At 37.1% G+C, this 26,477-nt stretch overlaps 1 protein-coding gene across 3 annotated transcripts in view; it reads right to left on the bottom strand.

Moving 5' to 3' along the window:
• Nucleotides 1-17,321: 17,321 nt before the first annotated feature.
• Nucleotides 17,322-26,477, bottom strand: part of Pal1 (Peptidyl-alpha-hydroxyglycine-alpha-amidating lyase 1) — a 125,927-nt gene continuing 116,771 nt past the window's right edge. For 2 of the 3 annotated variants that reach the window (XM_067145258.2, XM_067145260.2), the window contains one exon: nucleotides 17,322-18,165. In XM_067145258.2, coding sequence (XP_067001359.1) covers nucleotides 17,978-18,165 — 188 coding nt within the window. In that variant the 3' untranslated portion in view covers nucleotides 17,322-17,977. The remainder of the gene's footprint in view (nucleotides 18,166-26,477) is intronic. The other variant, XM_067145259.2, reaches the window with a different exon arrangement.

Below are 26,477 nucleotides of genomic sequence, written 5' to 3'. Positions count from 1 at the left end.
CTCATTCTACCATCAATTCTCACTGAAGCCCAATTGTCAATATAAATGCCTTTCATTGATTTTAATAATCTACCTTTAATTCCACAGTCCCCCCAGTATAGCGAACACCTTTTCCCTTGGTACCCTGTCATATGCTTTCTCTAGATCTACAAAACATAAACACAACTGCCTATTCCTCTCGTAGCATTTTTCAATTACCTGGCGCATACTGAAAATCTGATCCTGACAGCCTCTCTGTGGTCTGAAACCACACTGGTTTTCATCTAACTTCCTCTCAACGATTGACCACACCCTCCCTTCCAAGATGCCAGTGAATACTTTGCCTGGTATACTAATCAATGAGATACCTCGATAGTTGTTGCAATCCTTCCTGTTCCCTTGCTTATTGATAGGTGCAATTACTGCTTTTGTCCAATCTGAAGGTACCTTACCAACACTCCACGCTAATTTTACTACTCTATGAAGCCATTTCATCCCTGCCTTCCCACTATACTTCACCATTTCAGGTCTAATTTCATCTATTCCTGCTGCTTTATGACAATGGAGTTTATTTACCATCCTTTCCACTTCCTCAAGCATAATTTCGCCAACATCATTTTCCTCCTCCCCATGAGCTTGACTGTTCACAACACCACCAGGATGATTTCCTTTTACATTGAGAAGATGTTGAAAATATTCCCTCCACCTGTCCAGTGATTCCCTGGGATCTATTATGAGTTCACCTGAATTACTCAAAACACTGTTCATTTCCTTTTTCCCTCCCTTCATAAGATTATTTATTACTGTCCAGAAAGGTTTCCCTGCTGCTTGACCTAGCCTTTCCAGGTTATTACCAAAATCTTCCCATGACTTCTTTTTGGATTCAACAACTATTTGTTTCGCTCTGTTTCTTTCATCTATGTACAAATCCCTGTCTGCCTCAGCCCTTGTTTGGAGCCATTTCTGATAATCCTTCTTTTTACGTTTACAGGCTGCTCTCACTTCATCATTCCACCACGATGTTCACCTTTTCCCATCTTTACACACAGCTGTTCCTAGGCATTCCTTTGCTGTTTCTGCTACAGCATCCCTGTATGCCACCCATTCACTTTCTATATCCTGAACCCGCTTACTGTCTACTGTTCGAAACTTCTCACTAATCATACCCATGTACTTCTGTCTAATTTCCTCGTTCTGGAGATTTTCTACCCTTATTCGTTTGCAGACAGATTTCACTTTCTCTACCCTAGGCCTAGAGATACTTAGTTCACTACAGATCAGATAGTGGTCTGTATCATCGAAAAATCTGCGAAAAACTCGTACATTTCTAACAGATTTCCTGAATTCAAAGTCTGTTAAGATATAGTCTATTATGGATCTGGTACCCCTAGCTTCCCATGTGTAGCGGTGAATAGCCTTGTGCTTGAAGAATGTATTTGTAACTGCTAAACCCATACTAGCACAGAAGTCCAGCAAACGCTTCCCATTCCCATCAGCTTCCATATCTTCCCCACATTTACCAAACTTGTCAACTTCATCCTCATCTGCACCCTCACATGGTGAATACACGGAGACAGTTCTAGTCCTAATTCCTCCAAATGACAAATCCCCCCACATCATTAGCTCATTTACGTGCCTAACAGAAACTATGTTGCGTGCAATGGTATTCCTGATAAGGAGCCCTACCCCACACTCTGCCCTTCCCTTTCTAACACCCGTCAAGTACACTTTATAATCTCCTATCTCTTCCTCCTTATTTCCCCTTACCCGAATATCACTTACTTCTAGCACATCCAGATGCATCCTCTTTGCTGACTCAGCCAGTTCTACTTTCTTTCTTCCATAAGCCCCATTAATATTGATAGCTCCCCATCGAATTCCATTTCGTTCGCCAAGTTGTTTCCAAGGTGTCCCTCGCCTGTCAAATGGGAGTGGGACTCCGTTACTCCCATAGGTCCGAGGCTTGCTTAAAATGTTCTGAGCTCGGTAAATTCATGAAGCAGGATGCTACCCTACTTGCACATAGTCCAAGTGAGGATCTCTCCTCTAACGGGTTATGGACCACCGGTGAATTGTATAGTCCTAGCCACCTGAGCACAAGGAGGGCCACGACTCAGAATATTTCCGAGATGCCCACTCCCATTCCATAGCAACTGGTATCCCGACTCTCAGGACCACTTACTAGGCCACTCAGCCGTTGCCCATGGTTCACGAACTAGGACGTGACTACAGTAACCCACACCATGAACCACCTGTACCATATTCATTTTAATAAAAGAATAAGCAGGCATTTAATTAGAACTGATTAGCACAATGAGTCTAGTGTCCGATGTTGAAGATTATAATAATAATGATCATATGGTTGAAGCTACCAAGTTGCAAATCATCTATAGATGCCGTCTAAGCTGCGTGCCTACCAATGTTGATGTTTTGATCGTGCTGCTGTCTAGCAACAAAAGTGGAATTCTACTGGATGGTTGCTGTGGCTGAGTTAATTTAATTTTGTCGGGTGATACAGAGTGTGCCACCAGAGGTGGGTTTTTTTTTTCCTTCCCTAATGCCAGCAATGAGAAGGAGTGCGAAGATTTTTGACTGCTATATTTACGTGACACCAACTCTGTGTGGAGGAATGTATTCGCTGTTGAGTGTTTCTGCCTTTCCCGGTAATGAACCTTTTGAGAATGCTAAACATTTCCAAACAGATTGGCACTGTAAACCCAAATGATTGATGTTCAGAACTATGTGTGTGGCACAGCTTGCACCTACGACCTAACCACGGTGTGAGGAAAAGCAACACAAGAGGAGGACAATCCTCAAGTGGTTAGGTTTCAAGCTCATGATGATCAATACCTGGCTGATAGCCATTAAAGATCTGGGTAGTGAGTTCTCTTCCCTGTCCTTCATAGTCCCCATTTTGCTTTCTACTCTCTTGACTCACTCAATATGTTGGTATGTAAATTGGTACAAGAAGCAGTGCATGATGCCATATTGCAAGAAATCCATACGATTAGGTCTATTTCTATGTTATTTTCATTTTTTTCTCTCGTCCCCGTAACTTTCTATACAGGATGAAGCGAAACACCTCCAACAAATTTTCTTCAGAAGTGAACCATGACTGTTCTGATAATGCTGAATGGTATGAATTCAGTTGATTGTTGTTCTGTTCAGGAGATGGGACTCTTCCTTGTCCCCAGGTGGCTCACTAGACACAATTATATTTTCAGATGTAGTTCATGTCACCATTTTGTTCCAAGTTTGATGTTTTCTTGGCCACGAGAAAGGAAAATAAAATAACGAAGTAATCTAAGTATTAAAAGGGGAGGGAAAATATGTCAAAGTAAAAAAAAATCAAGACCAATGACAGACAGGTTAAGAAGACAGAAAAACAATTGAGATGGATATGCAGAAAGAACAAAATATAAATCCAGCGGTCAGGAGGGGTCAGGGTGGAAAGAATATACAGGGTGAAGCCGAACTCCACCGACAAACTTTCGAAGTTACCACTGATGCTTTCACAGCTCGTGCTTATAGACATGATATAGGCTATATGTAAAGAATTTCATCTTATTTACTTGACACGGCATAAGCCCAAAAAGCCTAGATCATGTCTATAAAAAACCAAGCTATGTAGCTGCAGTCGCTTATGTGCGGCCAGTATCCAGTATTCAGGAGATAGTAGGTGCAAACCCCACTGTCGACAGCCCTGAAAATGGTTTCCTGTGGTTTCCCATTTTCACACTAGGCAAATGCTGGTGCTGTACCTTAATTAAGGCCGCTTCTTTCCCACTCCTAGCCCTTTCCTGTCCCATCGTCGCCATAAGACCTATCTGTGTCGGTGCGACGTAAAGCAGCTAGCATGTCTATAAACTTTCAGAGGTTGTTCAGGGATACCAACTGAGTATATTAATATAAGGGACCTGTGGTCTCCGATGGTTCATTACAGAGTAATTACATGTTATAATTCTCATGTTAGGTCCGTATTGAAATATACGTAAACACAAAGTATGTTACAAGTGTTATTTTAATATCCACCTATTCAATACAAAGAGATCTAATAAATTAAGAATTAAATCTTATCATAAAAGGTTACATGGACATTTTTTTCCCATTTTTAGGGCATCATCAGCCTCAAACTCAAACCTGTAAGGTGAATAATCAGGATCCTGATTGTTCTTACAAATCGTAAAAAGAGGATATCAATGTAGGTGTTTGTCTAACATAAAATTATAAGAATGTCCTTGGTTAAAACCGTAGTATCAAGCTGCATGTCACAAGTTCACAAGATTACATTCTCCAGAGCACTGAGTCAATGTGCCCAAAACCTGTTGAGGGTGGAGCGATAAACAGCTCAATCTTTATAATGAAGTAGAAATCTGTTTCCTTGAATACTCCTATTGGAGGATAAGATAAGCCAGATAAATATGACTATAGACAGCTGAACACCCTTCCTTACTCCACAGCTATTTAAAGAAGATTGTTGTCTTATCTTAACATACGAAATTAACATCTTTAACAGTCTAGAAACTTTCCTTTTTTCTTATCCTCCAATAGGAGTATTCAAGGAAACACATTTCTACTTCATTATGAAAATTGAGCTATTTATCGCTCTACCCTCAACAGGTTTTGGGCACATTTACTCAGTGCTCTGGAGAGTGTAATCTTGTGAACTTGTGACTTGTAGCTTGATACTATGGTTTTAACCAAGGACATTCTTATAATTTTATGTTAGACAAACACCTACATTGATATCCTCTTTTTACGATTTGTAAGAACAATCAGAATCCTGATTATTCACCTTACAGTTTTGAGTTTGAGGCTGATGATGCCCTAAAAATGGGCTAAACATGTCCCTTGTAACCTTTTATGATAATATTTAATTCTTAATTTACTACATCTCTTTGTATTGAATAGGTGGATATTAAAATAACACTTGTAACATACTTTGAGTAATTGCATTTCCTTTAGTTTTTCGCTCCAGTTAGCTTTGTACCTGTATAGCTCTGAAAATAATAAATGCTAGTTCTTGACAAACATCAGGGTGTCAGAATTTTGTCCCACTGGAGTTCCTTATCATGCCGTAAACCAACGTCATGATCCATGTGGTCGACATTTTTAGCACTACCTGTAAGGGAACAGCTCTGCATTTTTTAAATACTGTACTGTACACTACACTGACAGAACAGATTGAACACTCTGTGACAAAAGTGTACAAAGCAAAGTCTTCAGAAATTCAAGGTTGATTGAGGTAACAAACCAAACAACAATCATCAAATCATCACCCAAAAGAATTTCACCAGTATCACTAGAGCAAATTTATGGGATACTCTTTGTGTTTCTATTGGCATCAGGAAGGGCATCTGGCCATAAAATCATGCCATATTACTTATGATGTAAATTCATCTCACCTCATTCATGACCCCCTATCAATAAATGGGACTGAGGGGGTGCATTTGTGTTTTTACAGTCTACAGTACGTATGATCCTAGAATATCAGTGAGCAGTTGAATCTTAAATTTGAGGAAAAGGAAGTGTAGGAGATTTGAAAGACTCAATATCTTTAGGTTTGGTCTGGCTTCATTGTGGGTTACAATAAAGTGTAGGAACTGCAGGGGAAGACCAAAGTACATTAAGTAGATATGGAAAAACAAATATAGGGTGCATTATTTCCTTCATCATCAAAAATATCAGAAAAATACACAGGAAGACTTAAAAAAGCTGGATTATAATTTTTTGTTATACAGAGCATGTAAAAAGTTACACCTGATTTTGAATGCTAATAGTTTGTATTTTTAGTTTTGTTTCAACTAGAGGCAACACGTGGCACTTGAGCAATTTGTCTTGAAGCCATAATTAGCGTGACAGTGAATATTTATTAGTTATGTTCAAAGTGGTAGTCACTGTGATCGATGCACACTTGCAATCATTATGCAACACTTTGCAGCAAATGTTAACATCAACAAATCAGAACGTACTATAGTAACTTCACGAGAGTGGTAAACATAGAATACAATGCATGTTTCATTTCTTCCCAGAGGTAAAATTCTTGGCAAATGAGGTTTGGAGACTGGGAGGGCCAATCAAGGTGTCCAAGATGGCTGATCCATAAAAACAAAATCTTGCACAACTTTTTACACACCCAGTATAATTATCAAACAAAGGTAAGATGCAGTTCAAGCTGAGTAAGGAATATATAGAGATGAAGAGCAACTTACGTCACCCTCACTAACCAACAAAAATGCAACATGAATATATTTTTTAATGTGTCAGTCACAGTGTGTGTCTTCTACACTCTTGTCTAGGTAAGACACTCTTTCCCTCTACATTTTCTTTACCCTGCTGGAACTTCCATTGTACAGTGATGAAAAATACAAGAAATTAAAATTAATTTCTATTCATAAAAATACTTCATTAAAACACATACAATCAATTACACAGACTTCATGAAACTACTTTTTACGGTAAATTGCAGTACTTCCCTACAGAGCTTTCTGCCAAGAATATGGTTATAATTAATTTAATTCCTGGACCAGAATACTGTAATTATAGTGTTTACAACAATTTTTTAAGTAATTTCACCTAAAAATGTTTTATGAGATCTGTATAATCATTAGTATTTTATTTGTAACTATGCAAAGAACATCAATAAGGATGAAGTAAAATGATATTTCAAGTTCATCTTCACTTGCTACAGTAACTTTCATAAAATTATAACAGAGAAGAATAAACAAAGTTATGAATTAAGTGATAAATATAGAAAGATAGGAACTTGAATATGAATAGGCTATGAAGAAGAAGCAACAGAAATCAGAAACAAGGACAAATTCAACAAAAAAAAAAAAAATTACCCACATCTTCTTCTCCATAAGCATAGACTCTCTCCTCATCAGTTCCAGCTTTTCTAGATCTCTTTCTTCTCAGCCCTTGGGAAGCTCATTTTCATCAGGACACTCACTCAGGGGCTCATCTTGACAGGTCTTCAGAAAAGGAAAAGGGAAGGGGCAAAAACATAAAGATCAATAGAGATAGTAAAAGAGTAGGAACATGAGACAAACACAGAAGAAAAGGAGCGAAACATGTTAATGTAGGTATGAAATGGAAAGGAGTAAAGAATAGTCATACAGAGAAAGATAATATTAATTGCAATTAAAAATAAAAGAAAGAATTATAAATTGGTAAAGGAATGTAAGAAGAGGGGGAAAGGAGGAACAAAGACAAACATGAAAATGAGAACTGAAATTGATGATGAGAAAGCTCACCCATACAAAGATGGAAGTGTATGAAGATGTAGAGTTGTTTTCTTTTTCATGCTTCTCTTTTCTCTTCTCTTTGTTGCTCCTCTTCTCACACTGATCTGTCATTGGGTTTATTGCATCTTTCCTTACATGATTTTAATCATAGACTTAAAATATATTGAAGTAATTATCACATAGAACACAACAGATCATAGGACTTTTTTTTTTTTGTACAATATATATATATCTATGTTATCCCTTTTTTTTTAAATTCTGCACTTTGTTAGAACTCACACTAAGAGCTCACATCAACACATGGATTTAGAACATAAAACGTACTGTTAGGGTGTTCTCTGTATCACCATTACATTACTTGTTTGTTATTTAAATCTCCACTCGCTGAAGATCAGTATACAGATGTAGCTGAATATTAGTATTCAAAATGGTTTACATACCTAACATGCAGCATGACTGATTATATCTGTAAAAAATTCATACAGATCTGTTTTTAATTTCTTTTACTCCACAGTATTACATTGTAATCCTTAGTATGCAAGACTGATATTTAATTGTGTCATAGAATCTAATATTCTGTATCTTATGTCAAAGAAAGAAAACACACTGAATAGTACTTAGTTAAGATTTTAATAATAAAGACGGGTTGAAGTGTTATCACCATGTTCTTAAGCAATTCATTTTGTTTAAAATATTCAGAACTTTATACATTTAGATGGCCTATCTGATGGCCATGAACAGTAATTTGAATGCTGGCTGGCAGGGTACCCAGTAGTGGTATTAAGCTGGACACCAGATACAAAGCAGTGAACATCGACTGTCTTGCTTTTCCAGACATTGATCCTAATGGCAGATGACCTCAAAATCACCTTCCAGGTTGAAACATTACAACACCTGTAGGTACAATAGAGTAAAATAATATATTATTATTGGTCCACCTTTTCAATACAAAATGAAAATTACATAGGGACTAGTTTCGACCTAGTAATAGGTCATCATCAGCCTGAAGTAAGTCAAAGATCGAAGAAAACATAAACAATGTAAACACAAGTACAGTCTCTTTAAAGGTACATACCAAGTGGGAAGTTGAGTAGAGATATATTAAAAATAATAACTCATCCAAATTGACGAAGCACTGAGCGGAATTTATGTAAAGTTCGGTGCGCCGTATATTATAAAAGACCACTGTGCACTAAATGATGCAATAAAGAAGAATAGTAGGTTGAATGCTGGCTTCTTCTTAGCTGTTGTATAATCGAAGAAGATTACGTCGTGTTTTATAAGGTATTGATAGACGTCAAAATACATGGATGTTAGAAGGCTCTTCAGTTTTTTTGAACATGGCAATAGTTGCGTGTAGAGGCTTAGGAAACCAGAGAAGTGTTATATTATGTTAAAAAATAGAGATCCTTAAAAAAGTCCCGTGCGTTGTATAAATTGTGGAAATGGAAATCGAAAAAACTTGGTTCTTAAGCGATAATGTTGTTCATTCAGAGATCGATTGAAAATAAAGAATCGTAACATAGTCTTCTCAAGATGTTCATAAACCAGAATTAATAGACGATGCGAAGTATGATGCTAGGAGAAAGCTCTTCTGATTCTGAAATCTTGAAGGACGATGGATGTTTCACGAGGTGGAGCAACATATATGGAGTTAAATAAAGGTGGAAATAAATTCGCAGTTCAATGCGGATCATAAATTTGATTCTGAATAAAAGACAGTAAGATTTTTTTTTTTTTTTTTTTTTTTTTAATATGTCAAAAGGAAAACTCAAGCGTGATGTGATGAGCTGAAGAGAGAAACGGAGGTAGGAAAGGATCTTCTTCGATTATACAACAGCTAAGAAGAAGCCAGCATTCAACCTACTATTCTTCTTTATTGCATCATTTAGTGCACAGTGGTCTTTTATAATATACGGCGCACCGAACTTTACATAAATTCCACTCAGTGCTTCGTCAATTTGGATGAGTTATTATTTTTAATATATCTCTACTCAACTTCCCACTTGGTATGTACCTTTAAAGAGACTGTACTTGTGTTTACATTGTTTATGTTTTCTTCGATCTTTGACTTACTTCAGGCTGATGATGACCTATTACTAGGTCGAAACTAGTCCCTATGTAATTTTCATTTTGTATTGAAAAGGTGGACCAATAATAATATATTATTTTACTCTATTGTAATCACAGTTCAATACGGATCTATCATTATGAAACTTATTTCTTTTAACACCTGTAGGTCTCCAAATTTCTTTTGAAAAAAGAAAAAAAGTGTTGTAATGATGTCTGACCACTGCATCTCTCCATACCAAATATTGGAAAATCAAGAGTTGCATTCATTTTAAGTACCATATCTCAAAGAGATCATTTCCTTTAACGCATCAGAGAAAGAAGCCCTAAAATATCGGGTGAAATGCAAGGAAATGGCTTCTCGTCTCTGCAGACATACTTATCAGTCCCGATCAATCTCATGGCAGGCCAAATACCGCCACTTCACCACAGTAATATGTCCTGAAGCCTTATATGCTGCCAGATGTTTCGCCCTCACTCACCACAGTGAGGTAGAGGGGATCCAAATGAAAGAGAGGAAATGTCTACAAAAGATCCTCAGCCCATGTCAAAATTCTGAGGGCAGATGTCGCTCGAGGTCAAATGCTGAACTATACTCTAAATTTGAAAACTCTCACTTGTCAAATGAAGCGCCATCTTACGTTTTATGGACATCTTAACATTACATGAAAAACATCCATATGCAAACAGGGATTTTCAGTACTGACCCAAACTAAAATAAAAACTGGAAGGTATTTCTTTCTGTAGATTAAAAATTATAGATATGTTTATCTACGATTATCCCTTGTATTCAACAATAATCAAGAATTAAAAACACCCACATCACCCACTTTGTTGCAATAGTAATGCAAAGGAGTAGTGTTATGAAAATGTTGCAAACTCTGGGCTAGGAAGACATGGGAGTAAGGAAATGAGCTGCCCAGCTAAGCAGTATGTTCCAAGCTGTCAGTAGAGGGATGGCATATAATGACATTAGTACATGAATAAGTTGAATAGAGTTTTTAAAAGTAGGGAAGAACCAAGCGAGTTGGCTGCCTGGTTATTACTAATAATAAATATGGCTAAATGGTTAGCGTGCTGGCCTTTGGTCACAGGAGTCCTGGGTTCGATTCCCGGCAGGGTCGGGAATTTTAACCTTAATTGGTTAATTTCACTGGCACGGGGGCTGGGTGTATGTGTCGTCTTCATCATCATTTCACCCTCATCACGACGCGCAGGTCGCCTACGGGAGTCAAATCAAAAGACCTGCATCTGGCGAGCCGAACATGTCCTCGGACACTCCCGGCACTAAAAGCCATACGCCATTTCATTTCATTTACTAATAAGAAATTTAATGATTGCCTTCCTTACAAATGATTTCTGAGTATGGTTACTAAACATTCTATAAGTGTGGTCGCAATAAAATCTGACTACACTTTTCTCTTTTAAATTCATAGTAAGTTCTCCAGTTAACTAAAAATTTAATAATATTATTCCCTTCAAACCGAAAAGTTGACCAGTCACCTTAAGAACTTTGATGTGAAATTTATGTGGCTCATAAACCTCCTTTTCTTGGTCAACTCATCTTTGATATCTCAAAGCAATCTGTTGGTTTCTCCAACCTTTACAGCAATGCATAGAGCATCATGCACTTATCATATTAAAGAATATTTTTGTTTCATGTTATGAAGGGCGCATGAAATCATTTTGACTCTTGAAACAACAATCATCAAACCATCACAATATTCTAAACAATGAGGAGTTGAAAAGAGACTTAAAATCCAGTTCTGTTTGGTTTCTTGAAGAGTGGATTGCTGCTCTACCAAGACTCAAGACCCTCACTTTCTTAGCCTTCCCTGGAAGTATCAATCTTCATAGTTAGAAGATAGAACAAAAACACATTTATACTAAATTAACATTAAATATGTGATTAACAAGCAGTAGTGCCTCATTTCATTCACACATCATTAAGCATTATTTAACATTCCTATGTCATATCAGAAATAAAATCAGTTGAGTTATCACATTTAATACAGTTAGAAAAAGTCATCGAAAATCCATTATTAAAAGGAAACTTTAAGATTTACACTGAAGGAGCAACTACCATGATATTATAGACAAATAAGTCATTGAAGTTATCCAAAAAGAAATACGCTGCAGTCTGTCCTGTAATGTTTACATACCGTACCAGTGATGTCTATGTAAATCACCAATTAATTTCCTTTCACAATACTGTAATATCATACACCATATACTGTATAATAAACTCCAGTCTATATTCTATTATAATTGTATCTTGGTTCAGAGACAGATTAACATCTAGACTGAGCAGTTAACAGGTTTGAGGCAATTCTGGAAATGATCAATTTTTATCGTGTGCAAAAACATTGCAATGCCAGTTATGATGGAACATGATTGTAACATACTATTTCATCTGCACAGGTCCTGTTAAGAAAGGACTGTTACTTCTAAACAAACATACTTAGAATTAAGTAACTTACTGTGATACAACTCAAGTAATTTATTTACCAGCCAAATAACTTTCGAGGTATTCATTTGTTGCTGTCAATTTGTTTTATGGGTTTCAGAAATTCTGGTGTGTTATTTTGTTCATAAGACGAGTCTAATAACTTGTATTATTGTGATTTCAGTGGTAGTGGGCCAATCAGTAAGTAAGGAAAACCCTTAGCACACTCAGTTTAACCACTAAGTATTAATGCTGGGTTCAAATCTTGGATTTCTATAGTTCTATCATACAAAAGATAATCAATAAAATTAACAAACAAGATATGCTACTATTACTGGCAGACTTCAATGCCAGAGTTGGTAATGAGAAAATTCAGAATCACATTGGAATCCATGGAGAAACAACTCGTAATAACAATGGAAGGAAATTAATAGATTTCACTGTCTTCAATCAGTTAAAGATTATGAACACAATGTTCCCACACAAGGACAGCCACAAGTACACGTGGTCTGAACGAAATCAGAAATTGATTATAGATTATATAATTTGTAATGGTAAATTGGCAGATTTAGTCTTGGATACAAGAGTCTATCGAGGCCCTGAACTGGAAACTGATCACTATCTATTAGTAGCACCTATTCGTCTGAGGCCTAGATGGTATAAAAGAAACAAACAAACAACACAAGAAATTAAAACTTCTTACAAGGTTAACCTATTAAGAGACCCCAGTATAAAATGGCTGTACCAGAACAGACTTAATAATCTTACACAGATGACACCAGTTAGTGACAACGTGGAAATGGAGTGGTCTAATTTGTGTTCAATTTTAAAGCAATCTGCTTTTGAGAGTTTGGGAGTTAAGAAAAAATGGCAGAGGAAAAAAGGGTTTAAGAATCTGGGATGAAGAAATTGAAAAAGTTATTTCAGACAAAAGAAATGCTTATTAAAAATTTTTGTCAACTGGCAAATTAGAAGGTAAAATAGAGTATCACCACAAGAGAGCAATAGCAAAAAGGAAAGTGTGGTAAAAGCACAGAAAGAGTTGAGAAAACTTTGTTTCACAACTGGAGACTGATATAACAAGACCACAACCACAGACCTATAAAATACTCAAGAAACTGAATAATGATGTAAAAGAAGACATACGCATTAATGCAATACCTCTAACGGAGTGGCTCATTTATTTTTGGAGCCTTTGGAGAGGTTCAAATATTGAGCCATTTCTTCTGCCAACATCTCTTAACAAGTCTTTGGAAACCATTACACTCGAAGAACTGGAGCTAGTACTCAGAAAACTTAGAAATGGAAAAGCATCTGGAGAAGATTCAATAAATGCAGAATTATTCAAGTACTCCAGTGACATCTTCAAGCAAAGATTTCTCAATCAATTTAATTTGGAATGGCAACAGACCACCAGAGAATTGGCAAAAAGCTATAGTTATTCCTCTTCATAAGAAGGGCAGTGTGAAAGACTGTGGAAATTACAGAGGGATAAGTATACTCACCTCAGGTTACAAAATTTACTCTAATATTGTCAGAGAAAAATTATTCAGGTATTATGAAAATGTGATTGGAAATGAACAACATGGATTTTGAAAGGGGCGCTCATGTGCTGATGCTTACTTTACCTTGAAAATCTTAGTCAAAAAATACAGGGAATTTAACTTGGAAACTCACATAGCATTTGTTGATTTTAAGAAAGCCTTTGTCCTAGTTAACAGGAACAGACTTCTTAATATCTTAGCAGAAGATAATGTCCCACAACAGTTAATAGATAACATATACAACATGTACAGTGACAACCTTATTGCAATAAAGTTAGGTAATCAGACTGAATGGGAACCGATCAGCAGAGGTGTGAGACAAGGTTGTGGACTTTCTCCTTTGTTGTTCATAATCTATATGAACAACATAATACAGGAATGGAGGCATGAAAGGCATGGATCAATCCCAGTCAGCAGATATCTCACACATCTAGATGCCATACTCTTTGCTGATGATGTTGCATTGGTAGCATCATCAGAAGATGATCTTCAGTGGTCAGTATTTAATCTCCAGAAAGTCTCTTCAAAATTCAACATGATCATTTCACCACAAAAGAGCAAAATAATGGCCTTTAAGGGGAAGGACCCTATCTCAAGTAAAATCTGTTTAGATAATAAAATTTTGGAAAGATTCAACGAATTCAATTATCTGGGATACAATTTATCTTACCAAGGGGAACTTGATATCTCTGCATAAATAATCAAATTTACCAGAACAACAGGAAGCATCTCTTGTCCAAAAACACACTCGCTTACGTCTTTATAACACTTTAGCAAGACCAACCCTTTGCTACGGCAGTGAGGCATGGACAATAAAAACTCAAGACATTTCCAGAATTACAGCACGTGAAATGACGTTCATGCGCAGAACAGCAGGCTATATGGAATGGGATCGTATAAGAAATGAAGATGTGCTTAAGGGACTGAATGTGAAAAAAGTAATCAATTACATCTATGATTACCAAGTAAACTGGAAACGTCATGTTCAAAGGATGGAATCTGGAAGACTACCAAAGGAGATCCTACGCTATCAACCAAGAGGACAGAGATCTATAGGACGTCCAATGAAGCGATGGAAAGAAAATGCAAGACTGTAACGGGCCACATGGCCCAGTACTTGGAAGGATGATGATGATGATGATGATGATTATGACATAACCACTCCTGCCCAAAGGCCAACCTCACCTTCCTGAGATGAAAAAACCTGTTCCCACAGATGAGGCCCTGTCGACAGAGTCATGGCAGTATAACCGTTACATCCATTATGGAGGAAATGCTGTAATTTCAGCTAGTCCATTAGCTGAGAGGTGACAGCCCCACCAATGGTCTTACTTCCTTCAGGCTAGCAACCCGTCAGAAGGACATTTGATTGCTTTCAAGTCTTGCAAAAAGAAAAATGCAAGACCGTAACGGGACACATGGCCCAATACTTGGAAGGAAGATGATGATGATGATGATATCATGGAGTGTACTTCAACCAACTTGGCTACCGGTATCCAATTAGGTTTGAATTTTATAATGTAAATAAATTCTAACTTACGCAACAGAGTTTAATTACTGATAAAATTATAATTATATATTCCTTATTACTGACTAAAGTTTTGTACTGTATTTGAGTGACAGTCGCAGTGGTCATAATGTCTGGCTGAATATTCAGTGTACTGGCCTTCAGTTCAGAGGCCTCCAAGTTCGATGCCTGGTTAGGTCAAGGATTTAACTCTTAAATGATTAATTCCCTTGGCTCAGGGATTGGGTGTTTGTGCTATCCCTGCATCCCATGCACAACACTATCCTCCACAATAACACGCAGTCTTCCCGCACACAGCAGATACTGGTCACCCTCGTCGGAGGGTCTGCCTGTCAAAGAGAGCACCAGGCTAGAAATAGCCATATAATATTATTATTAATCTGGGTTTCAGAAACAGATTAGTTTTGAGTTCCACTATTGATTCTGATTTCTCAGAATTATATTCTGTGAAATGTTGCTTTGATTTCAGGAAAACAGCATAAGGCCCTTTTCTCATAGCCTACGACACCTTCTCTTGCAATTTCCTGGTTAAATTGAAGCAAGCAAGCTTGAAAGTAGTGTATAGAAGAGAAAGTGCGATCAATTTTCCGCGCGCCCGTATACTTGCCGTTGTCTGAGGCAGGCGCCAATGGCATCTGGTGAAACTGTGGCACAGTGGTCACTATCTGATTTTGTTGCTAATGTAGTATCTCGTATTGTGTGCCAAAGTTCAATTTATTTTTAACGTTCATGAATCTGTGAACATTCATGACATTCCCTCGATTGAAAATAATGCTTCAATCTCTGCGCAGAATAAAACAAAGGCAATCTGAAGGTCATTGCTTATTAATTATGCATTTTGAACAGCTTAATCTATTACGAATGCCAGCTCACCACTCAAAAACATCCAGATTTTTCAATAATAATGTTGATGAATAAATTTTACCTCTACGACCTTCAAAAAGACTAGTTTTGACGAGATACCACTCACTTTCACAACACTAGGTATGGCGCTTTGTCAGCATAATGATTTTGTGTAGTTTGTTCTTTCGTTGTCAGTCAGCACGGCATATTAATGAGTTTCCATATTCTTTGAGTACATTGTTATTGCTAAAACGAAGACATGCTTTCTTGTTTCTAATCAGATTGTGTGTCAGGTTACAAGGGCAAGATGAGAAGAGTACAAGAAAAAATTAATTGAGTTGAATTACAGTTACCTGAGAAATATTTTAATCAATTATAAATTACTTCTTCAACAAGTAATCAGTAAAATTTCAGTGTGACTCCTTGGCTGAATGGTCAGCATTGAAGCCTTCAGTTCAGAGAGTCCCAGGTTTGATCACTGGCTGGGTTGGGGATTTTAATCACATCTGATTAATTCTTCTAGTTCAGAGACTGGATGTTTGTGTTTGTCCCAACACTTCTTTCCTCTTCATAATCAGACAACATACTATCCTATCAACCCCCAAAGAAACATGCAATAGTGATTATATTCCTCCATGTGGGGTTGGCGTCAGGAAGGGCATGCCGCCGTAAAATAGGACAAATCTACATGTGTGACACAGTTCGCACCTGCGACCCCATAAGTGTAATAAAAGTGGAAAAAGAACAAGAATCAGTAAAATTTCAATTGCAATTACAATTACTGCTGATGATGATGCTTGTTGTTTAAAGGGGTCTAACATCTAGGTCACTGGCCCCAATTTTACTGTACAGAACACTATTCAAGGAAAACACTGACTTCCTTTTTTTTTTTTTTTTTTTTTTTTTTGCAGCTAACATTACCAAAGTTTGCAAGGAAAAGATATTTATTAACTTTATGTGATTTTTTTTTTTTTTTAGCACACAGACATTAACTGGCTATCATCACAAGGTGAGACTAAATACGATAGCTTGGAACTTTCAAAATGATCTTTCCCATCATTTTATGACTTGCAGTGTTTAAGGACAGAAATCTCACAGCGAAGTTCTCTTTGTGATGTTCATTTTTATGAAAAGCACATCATTAAGGTTGATAAATTTGTGATTAACGGCAAAGAGACGGAACTGACATGACAGATGGCTGTCATGTACCATAAGAATGAGAAACAGGATCAAATTTGACTACTACCTTCCGGCAAGGATGAATACCCAGAATGAATCCACAGTAATTCAGTATGTATACAGTTATGTTATCTACGCAGTGAGAATAGATGTGGGCTGCAGCAAAAGTGCGTGCAGTGAAGAGGATATCTCAAAAAATGTCCACAACACTTTTGCTGGGAATGGTTTTAAAAGGTAATTTAGGCTTAAAGGAATCGTTTAAGCCCATTAAAACCCTAGGTAATCGTTTTCTCTGTGTCTAGAGCTGAATTTAACATCCTGGAATGTGTTTTTATGTGTATATTACAACGGAAAGGCCACATGTTTGTAAAAAATTGTCCACAAGCATAAATTCTTTATTGCAGCATCTTATATTGCACAGTGCAATACTGTCTCACTCTGCAGCAGAATCACTGAAACAGGTGTTGTGATAACGCTTTCTCTTCTATACGCTATCCTTAAATCACACACCTAAGACTTACAACTAACTGTGTGTGAAATCCAAACCCTTAAATGTATTGACTAATCACCCTGTATTCCATTCTAAAAGGGTTCCATTCTAACCATGCTCACTATTTGTACTTATGGGGCCAATAACCACAATTTTTGGTCCCAAGAAACAGAGAATCATCATTAACAAATTTCTTTTTACACACTTTCTACTAAAAATGTCAGTCTCATAGGATGAAGATGAACTTGGATTGTAAAATTGAATAAGAAAACATTTCACCGATAATTCCAAATTACCGAAATGTAGAGTCTGAAAAGGAGAAGTCAGTCTAGGGCATTAAATGGAGTTAATCTGGCCCTATCTCGACTTTCATTTCTATTTTCATTTTTTCTTTGCTCCATTTAGATCATTTACCAACACATATTTAACAATTATTAAATATTTTATACAAATATTTGCACTTGAACTGTATCTATTTACACAAACACATTACATCCACTTCTTTGAAAGAACATTCTTTACCTCTGCACACAAATTAAAGTTCCTGATTACAACTGTTCTTCATAGAATTATTATATTGAGAGGCAAGAATGATGCTGTTCTTCTAGAACTGATTGTCCTTTGCTATGTATACTCAAATGAACAATACTCTCAAGCAAACTGTGCCCGAGACACTGTTAATTCACTCGTACTACTCCCACTCCCTTCATCGTCGCTTTCTTCTGTACTCACTTTCTCAAAACCTTGATGACGGTCAAGAAACTGACCAAGCTTGAAGCCCTCAGAGGAAGAAACAGGGAACTCCCAACGTTTACTTTTGTTGTAACCTGAGAGACAGCCTAGTGGAACAGAGAAGAAAAGAAAAAAGAATCATTATGTGCATCAATATCTTTTATTCAGCCTGAATAACAATCATTTTAGATACAGAGATTACTCATCTTTAGGAATTTATTTTATTCCACATAATTACATGAAAATCAGATCATTTCCATTATGTGTAAACTTGATATAGACAGGCACTAGACCCACTTTTCTTATAATGAACAGAACATAAAGGAAATATGAAGTCAATATGTGACCCTCTGTTAGCTTGTGGTCAACGATATGCAGCGTAAGGCTATGGAAAGACTTAATTGACCACAGATCCAGGTCTGATTAGTATTGGTGTTTCTAAATGTTATTTTTTATTTTATTTTTTCATAGGAACCTACAACTAGTAAGATACAGATGGCAACCAGAGAACACCAAGCTCTTCAGTATTGCTTGCACCTACTTGTGCCAAACATCATCATCATCATCATCCTCATCATCCTCATTCTCCTAGCATTTTTCCACTTCTGCAGGATTTGCATTCTTACATCTTTTCCACTTCAGACGATCTGCAACATCCTGAGGGCTGAGTTTTAAGAGATGCATGTCATCTCTCACCCCATCCAACCAATGTGTTTGTGGTCGTCCTCAAACCCCCGTTACCCTCTATGTTCAGCAACTCAGGTGTCATTAAAAACATTCAAGCTTTTGGGGCATTTTCAATTATGAAATTACCAGCGTTTTGCCACATTGTGATAGTAGGCACATCAGTTAGATTGCCACACTTTTCCAAGATGCTGGCAGTTAGTGAGCCATTGAAATATCACTGCAAGCCTTCTTTGTAGGACAATGCAGTGATGGAGTACTAGGGGAGGTATGTACCTCCACTTGTATAAAAGCCTGCCTTTGGCTTTTTTATTTAAAAAATTAAGTTCCTTGCCTTGAATGTTTTTAACATGTCCAATCAATGAAATTAAATTATTGTTTCCTTTTGGGAACTTAATTTTTGAGGTATCCACGTGCTCATACCATCATAGGTGTGATTCCTGCATTTTCTGTGCGACTTAAATTTTCTCCACACATTGTTGTTCCTTGCATGATCTAGTCATGCAAGCCAATGGACCATGACAGCATCTTCACTTCCATTGCATTAAGTACCTGTTCATGTTTTAATGTTGTAGACCATCGACTGGTCTGATCACTGTGCAGCAGACTTTAGATGTAATGGAAATTTTCTTATCGTACAACACTCCAGCAACTTGAAACCATTTATTCCATATGGTACTACCTCATCTCTTAATATCTCCAATGGTAATGCAGTGAGGGGTGATGCATGAACTCATAAATTTGAACTGGATGGCTTTATTTTAAGTTAATCCCACATACAGCAATTGTGCCATCCTAGGGTCAACACATTCCAAGGACTCTGTCATCTTCAAATTAAATGAAGCCCCAAATTTTTCGAAGTGCATTTTCCACTCTTGCACCTGCTACTCAGCACCCTTACGTGTTTCATTTGCTAACATAATATCATCAGGATATAATTTGTGATAGCGTTAATGTAGAGCATGGAAAGCAATGGGGACAAGTCTGATACTTGATGGACACCAACACTGATTTGAAAGGCACCCGATATTTCGACTGCACAGCACACGGAGGTAATGGATTTCTAATAGAGTAATTTCACCCTGTTGACATACGCTTCAGGTTCATTGTTTCATATCATTGTCAGTCAAATGAGGTCATGTGATATCCTGTCAAATGCCTTTTCCAAATCGTGTATTTTCATGGTGGACGAAGTGCATGAATAAAATCTGCTGTTCCACATTTTAAATGAAGCTGCACTAGCTCGTAAATTTTATTTGCTGCATTCCAACGAGATCAAAGAGTATATGGTAGTTGAATAAACAAATACAAGAATCAGCTGATTACTGTATTGCGATAATTTGTAGTTGTAAGTCCCCGACATACTTTTTACTTTGATCCTCGTTTATTCATTGAGTAAACATTAATAATTAAATTAAATTCCTATATCCCAATAATATTGCAATTCAAGTCATCGGCATAGTTTTGACAGTTTTTATTTGATAAATTATTTTAGATAACCTCTTATTTTTCAGCATTTAAGGACACTTTTATTCTCCGTCTTGCATAGTAAGGAAAATAATAGTAATTGTAATGTCGATACGGTATATTAGTATCTTGCCAGCTATATTCGTGTGTATCTTTGTGTGTGTATTGTAGAAGACAGGTGGTCTAATGGTCTAAGGAGAAGGAGATTGCAGGCTAAGGGCTCTATTCAGGATCAGAATTCAGGACAGGTGTCTGTCAGAAATCGGTACAAGTCACTGCAGGTAGAACAACAGATGGAAGATGAGGAACAGCGAACTGTTGCTGAGAAGTTTGGAAGTAGGAGGAAGGGAAAATGTGGAGTAGAGGATAGGAAAAGACAGATGGAACTGGTTCATGGGAGGAAGAAAAGCAAGGAGGAAGTAGCTTCTGCAGCTGTGTGGAAAGATAAGGCTGACCAAAAGGGCAGGGGATCAAATGAGGTGGGTAGAAATGAAGCTCAGGTCATGGTGGATTCCATTGTTAGACATGTGGGGAAAGTGTGTGGAGGAAAGGGAACCAGGGTAGAGTGTTATCCAGGAATTAGGTCGAGGCAGATGTTGAGGAAAGTAGAAAAGAAGGAGGAGGGAAAGGAGAAGTTGGTAGTGTTGCACGTTGGTACAAACAATGTAAGGCAAGCAGGTATAAGTAGCAACATAGTTGGGGATGTGTGGGATATGGTAAAGGCAGCACGGGAGAAGTTTAATGAAACGGAGATTGTTATTAGTGGAATACTGTATAGGAGGGATACTGAATGGAAGATGATTGGGGGTTTAAATGAGATTATGGAGTGGGTATGTGGGAAACTGGGAGTGCGATTTCTAGATCCTAATGGATGGGTAGGTGATAGCAAACTGTGCTTAGATGGCCTTCGTTTAAACCGCAGAGGTACATATAAGTTATGCAATTTGTTTAGAAGGGTTAGAGGGAGGTACATTCAGGGAAATGGGGTGGTCTAGGGAGCAGTGATAAGGGTACAGGGAACTGGAAGCCAAGTAGGGATGTTATAAAAATGTTAGTGTTGAACTGTAGAAGTATTGTAAAGAAAGGAATAGAATTAAATAAATTAATAGATACCATATATACTTACCAGATATTGTAATAGGAGTTGAATCATGGCTGAGAAATTGTTTAATGGATGCAGAAATTTTCTCACGGAACTGGAGTATGTATTGTAGAGATAAGATAGGAATGGGAGGAGGGGCTGGGGTAATTCATTCTGATGAAAGAAGAATTTGTAAGCTGTGAAAAAGTTAAAGATGACAAACACAAAATTCTAGGTGTATGTGAGGATCTTCAAAAGGCAGAAGTATTCAGTCAGCAGTATGTAAAGATTGTCGGTTACAAGGAAAATGTCCAGATAGAGGAGGTGACTAATGCTAAAGAAATATTAAAATTTACATATGATAACAATGATATTTACAATAAGATACAAAAGTTGAAAACTAGAAAAGCGGCTGGAATTGATCAGATTTCTGGGGATATACTAAAGACAATGGGTTGGGATATAGTACCATATCTGAAGTATTTATTTGATTATTGTTTGGTTGAAGGAGCTATACCAAATGAATGGAGAGTTGCTATAGTAGCCCCTGTATATAAAGGAAAGGGTGATAGACATAAAGCTGAAAATTATGGGCCAGTAAGTTTGATATGCGTTGCATGTAAGCTTTGGGAAGGCATTCTTTCTGATTACATTAGACATGTTCGTGAAATTAATAACTGGTTCGAAAGAAGGCAATTTGGTTTTAGGAAAGGTTATTCCACTGAAGCTCAACTTGTAGGATTTCAGCAAGATATTGCAGATATTTTGGATTCTGGAGGTCAAATGGACTGTATTGCGATTGACTTGTCTAAAGCATTTGATAGGGTGGATCATGGGAGACTACTGGCAAAAATGAGTGCAGTTGGACTAGACAAAAGAGCGACTGAATGGGTTGCTATATTTCTAGAAAATAGATCTCAGAGAATTAGAGTAGGTGAAGCTTTATCTAACCCTGTAATAATTAAGAGGGGAATTCCTCAAGGCAGTATTATTGGATCTTTATATTTTCTTATATACAGGATGAAGTGAAATTCGTACACTCGGGCGTCGCAGCGTGACTCCTCACATGTCAGCAATAAAAAAATGTCTCACACAAAAGATTGGATCGACCCCTCGACCTCCTGCATGCTAACTGAAAACTCTATCAAATGCACCAACTGTACAGCACGACTAATATGTGCTGACAGAGGTAGTTACCCTACATGTGGTTACAGTGTTGCCAGATTGCCACTCTTTAACAACCTTTTTCTCCCGGATATACTTGCAGGACGAACTTTTGTGACAGATATTTTTTTATTGCTGCCATGTGAGGAGTCGCACTGCGATGCCTGAGTGCGCAAATTTCGCTTCACCCTGTATATATAAATTATTTGAGTAAAGGAGTGGAATCAGAGGTAAGGCTTTTTGCGGATGATGTTATTCTCTATAGAGTAATACGTAAGTTACAAGATTGTGAGCAACTGCAAAATGTCCTCGATAATATTGTGAGATGGGCAGTAGGCAATGGTATGATGATAAACAGGGTTAAAATTCAGGTTGTGAGTTTCACAAATAGGAAAAGTCCTCTGAGTTTTAATTACTGCATTGATGGGGTGAAAGTTACTTTTGAGGATCATTGTAAGTATCTGGGTGTTAATATAGGAAAGATCTTCATTGGGGTAAGCACATAAATGGGATTGTAAATAAAGGATACAGATCTCTGCACATGGTTATGAGGGTGTTTATGGGTTGTAGTAAGGATGTAAAGGAAAGGGCTTGTAAGTCTCTGGTAATACCCCAACTAGAGTATGGTTCCAGTGTATGGGACCCTCACCAGGATTACTTGATTCAAGAACTGGAAAAAATCCAAAGAAAAGCAGCTCGATTTGTTCTGGGCGATTTCCGACAAAAGAGTAGCGTTACAAAAATGTTGCAAAGTTTGGGCTGGGAAGAACTGGGAGAAAGGAGGTGAGCTGCTTGACTGAGTGGTATGTTACAAGTGATAAAATTCATTTTTGGATCCGTATTGAAAATATTTGTATTAAATAACACTTGTATGTTTTAATATTCATCCACCTATTCAATACAATATAATTTTTAAAAAATTAGGGCATTGTCCTTATTAAAATTGTTGACATGAAATTAGTATATTAGATGGTACATGTTTCGCCCATCAATAGTGGGCATCTTCAGCCAAATTTTCCACCTTAGAATAGATCAGGTACCTGAATGGAAATAATCTATGAATGCTGTTAAAACTATGTCGTATAAAATCTATTGGAGATTGTTAAACAACTATTACAATATAAAATGTAGTATGCTGTTATTTGACAATATTAGTAATAATATTGGAGTCTAAAACATGGCAGTTGTTTAAGGATTATGACATAATAAAAGATATTACAATGAAGATAAAAATCAGAAAATAGATTCCATTTATTGTCAAATGGTGTATTGTTAAAAAAAAAAATATGGAAAGTTAAGCAATGATAATGGACATTGTTTTTTGCAATTAATAAATGTTGATTTTCATTTATTTGCTTATAGATTTTGAAGAGTTGTTTTTATGGCCTGGTTCCTTTTGAGATGATATTAGTTGGAAATATTGGTGCCGTAGGCTATACTGAAGTCTTTGTAGGCGTCATTAGACCATCTTCTATGATGTGGTAAGAGTTTGTGATGTTGCTGTTGAGCGTGTTGAGCTAAGCATGTTAGTTGGAAGGGAACGTTGTTGTCATTCGGTGATTAGCCGAAGTATGATGAGTTATTAATTAAAGAGTTAATTTGAAAATTTAATGAATTACCATAATTGGAATTAAGGGGTCGAATAGTGGAAGTTAAATTTAGAGTGTTGACACTTACCCCTTTGACTGCTGAGATGTTAGTTTACGTTGAGAGTTTTAGAGTAACTGGCAGTCGCCGAGCTCTTACTACGCGTGTTGTATTTGTGAAGTCTTGGTGGAGGGGGTTGAGCTTGAGAAGGCGTGGCTGAGGGCCCATTCGCTGCGCGTGAGGAGGAGTTGTCGGCTGTGGAAGGAGGGGAGAGGGGTGGTATGTATGTTGGATTGGTGGGCGTGTTTTGTGATTTGGTGTTAAATATTTTGTGAAAATTATTCAGAAGGAATGTTTTTTGTAATAGAATTGAAATCTGTTCATAAAGAGGACTTTTATTATCTATTACGTCATTTAAGTTCTTGCCTTTGTTAAACTGTTGATCTAAGAAGATGTATAAGTTTTCGTATTCTGTCATGAGCTTACCTTTTTCGATTCATTTTAAAATTTGTAAATCCTGATGTATTGCAGTGAATTTGTGACCTGTTTCTTTCATTTGGTTACTCATCGCAGAGACTTTATTATGTTTTTGGGCGTTATAATGTTCTGAAGATGGTCTAATGACGCCTACAAAGACTTCAGTATAGCCTACGGCACCAATATTTCCAACTAATATTATCTCAAAAGGAACCAGGCCATAAAAACAACTCTTCAAAATCTGTAAGCAAATGAATGAAAATCAACATTTATTAACTGCAAAAAACAATGACCATTATCATTGCTTAACTTTCCATTTTTTTTTTTTTTTTAACACTATACCATTTGACAACTAAATGGAATGTATTTTCTGATTTTTATCTTCATTGTAATATCTTTTATTATGTCATAATCCTTAAACAACTGCCATGTTTTAGACTCCAATATTATTACTAATATTGTCAAATAACAGCATACTACATTTTATATTGTAATAGTTGTTTAACAATCTCCAATAGATTTTATACGACATAGTTTTTAACAGCATTCATGGATTATTTCCATTCAGGTACCTGATCTATTCTAAGGTGGAAAATTTGGCTGATGATGCCCACTATTGATGGACGAAACATGTACCATCTAATATACTAATTTCATGTCAACAATTTTAATAAGGACAATGTCCTAATTTTTTTTAAATTGTATTGTATTGAATAGGTGGATGAATATTAAAACATACAAGTGTTATTTAATACGAGTGGTATGTTCCGAGCTGTCGGCGGAGAAATGGCATAGAATGATATTAGTAGACGAATAAGTTTGAGTGGCGTCTTTAAAAGTAGGAAAGATCACAATATGAAGATAAAGTTGGAATACAAGAGGACAAATTGGGGCAAATATTCATTTATAGGAAGGGGAGTTAGGGATTGGAATAACTTACCAAGGGAGATGTTCAGTAAATTTCCAATGTAATTGAAATCATTTAAGAAAAGGCTAGGAAAACAACAGATAGGGAATCTGCCACCTGGGTGACTGCCCTAAATTCAGATCAGAATTGATTGATTGATTGATTTGGGCATCTCATGGCTCATATTTTTCTTCTCTTTTCTTTTTTCAATTCGCTTTAGTCACACCAACACAGACAGTTCTTATGGCAACAATGGGATAGGCAAGGGGTAGGAGTGGGAAGGAAGCAACTGTAGTATCAATTAAGGTACAGCCCCAGCATTTGCCTGGTGTGAAAATTGGAAATCACAGAAAACCATTTTCAGGGCTGCCCAAACTCACCATCTCCCGAATGCAAGTTTACAGCTACATGACCCAAACCATGCAGCCACTTGCTCTGTTTTATTCTCTTCTTGAGTGGGCACTCTACACAGCCACCAATTGCAAGAAGTAAGCACAAGAGTAGGATGTATATAAACAATCTCCTCAGTTGGATCATCATCATCATCATTTCCCTTTATCCAGCTGTAGCCGGGTAGGGGCAAATATGGTTCCTCTCCACTTTCTTCGGTCTTTCCACCACTCCTCCTCCAACACTGTGTCCCAGTCCAGGTTTCTTTCTATAATGCTGCGTTGGATGGTATCCTTCCATCTCAATCGAGGTCGTCCACGGCCTCTCCTTCCTTGGATTTGCATTTCCATCACCTTTTTTGGCATTCTTTCATCGCTCATTCGCTTTATGTGCCCAAACCATCTTAGTCGGCTCTTCTCTATTCTATCATTCATTTTTTCCACTCCAATTTCTTCCCGGATTTTCTCATTCCTTATTTTGTCTCGTCTACTCTTCTGTATCATACTCCTCAAGAATTTCATTTCGGCTGCCTGTATTCGACTCTCATCCTTCTTTGTCATTGTCCAAGTTTCTGCTCCGTAAGTTGTTATGGGTACGTAATACATCTTGTACATAGTATCCTTTGCTTCCATTGGCACATCTTTGTCCCATAACATATTTCT

The sequence above is a fragment of the Anabrus simplex genome, chromosome 4 (genome assembly GCF_040414725.1).
Source record: "Anabrus simplex isolate iqAnaSimp1 chromosome 4, ASM4041472v1, whole genome shotgun sequence".
Classification (NCBI taxonomy): domain Eukaryota; kingdom Metazoa; phylum Arthropoda; class Insecta; order Orthoptera; family Tettigoniidae; genus Anabrus; species Anabrus simplex.
The sequence above is the reverse complement of the archived record's forward strand: the minus strand, read 5'-3'. Positions and strand labels throughout refer to the sequence as shown.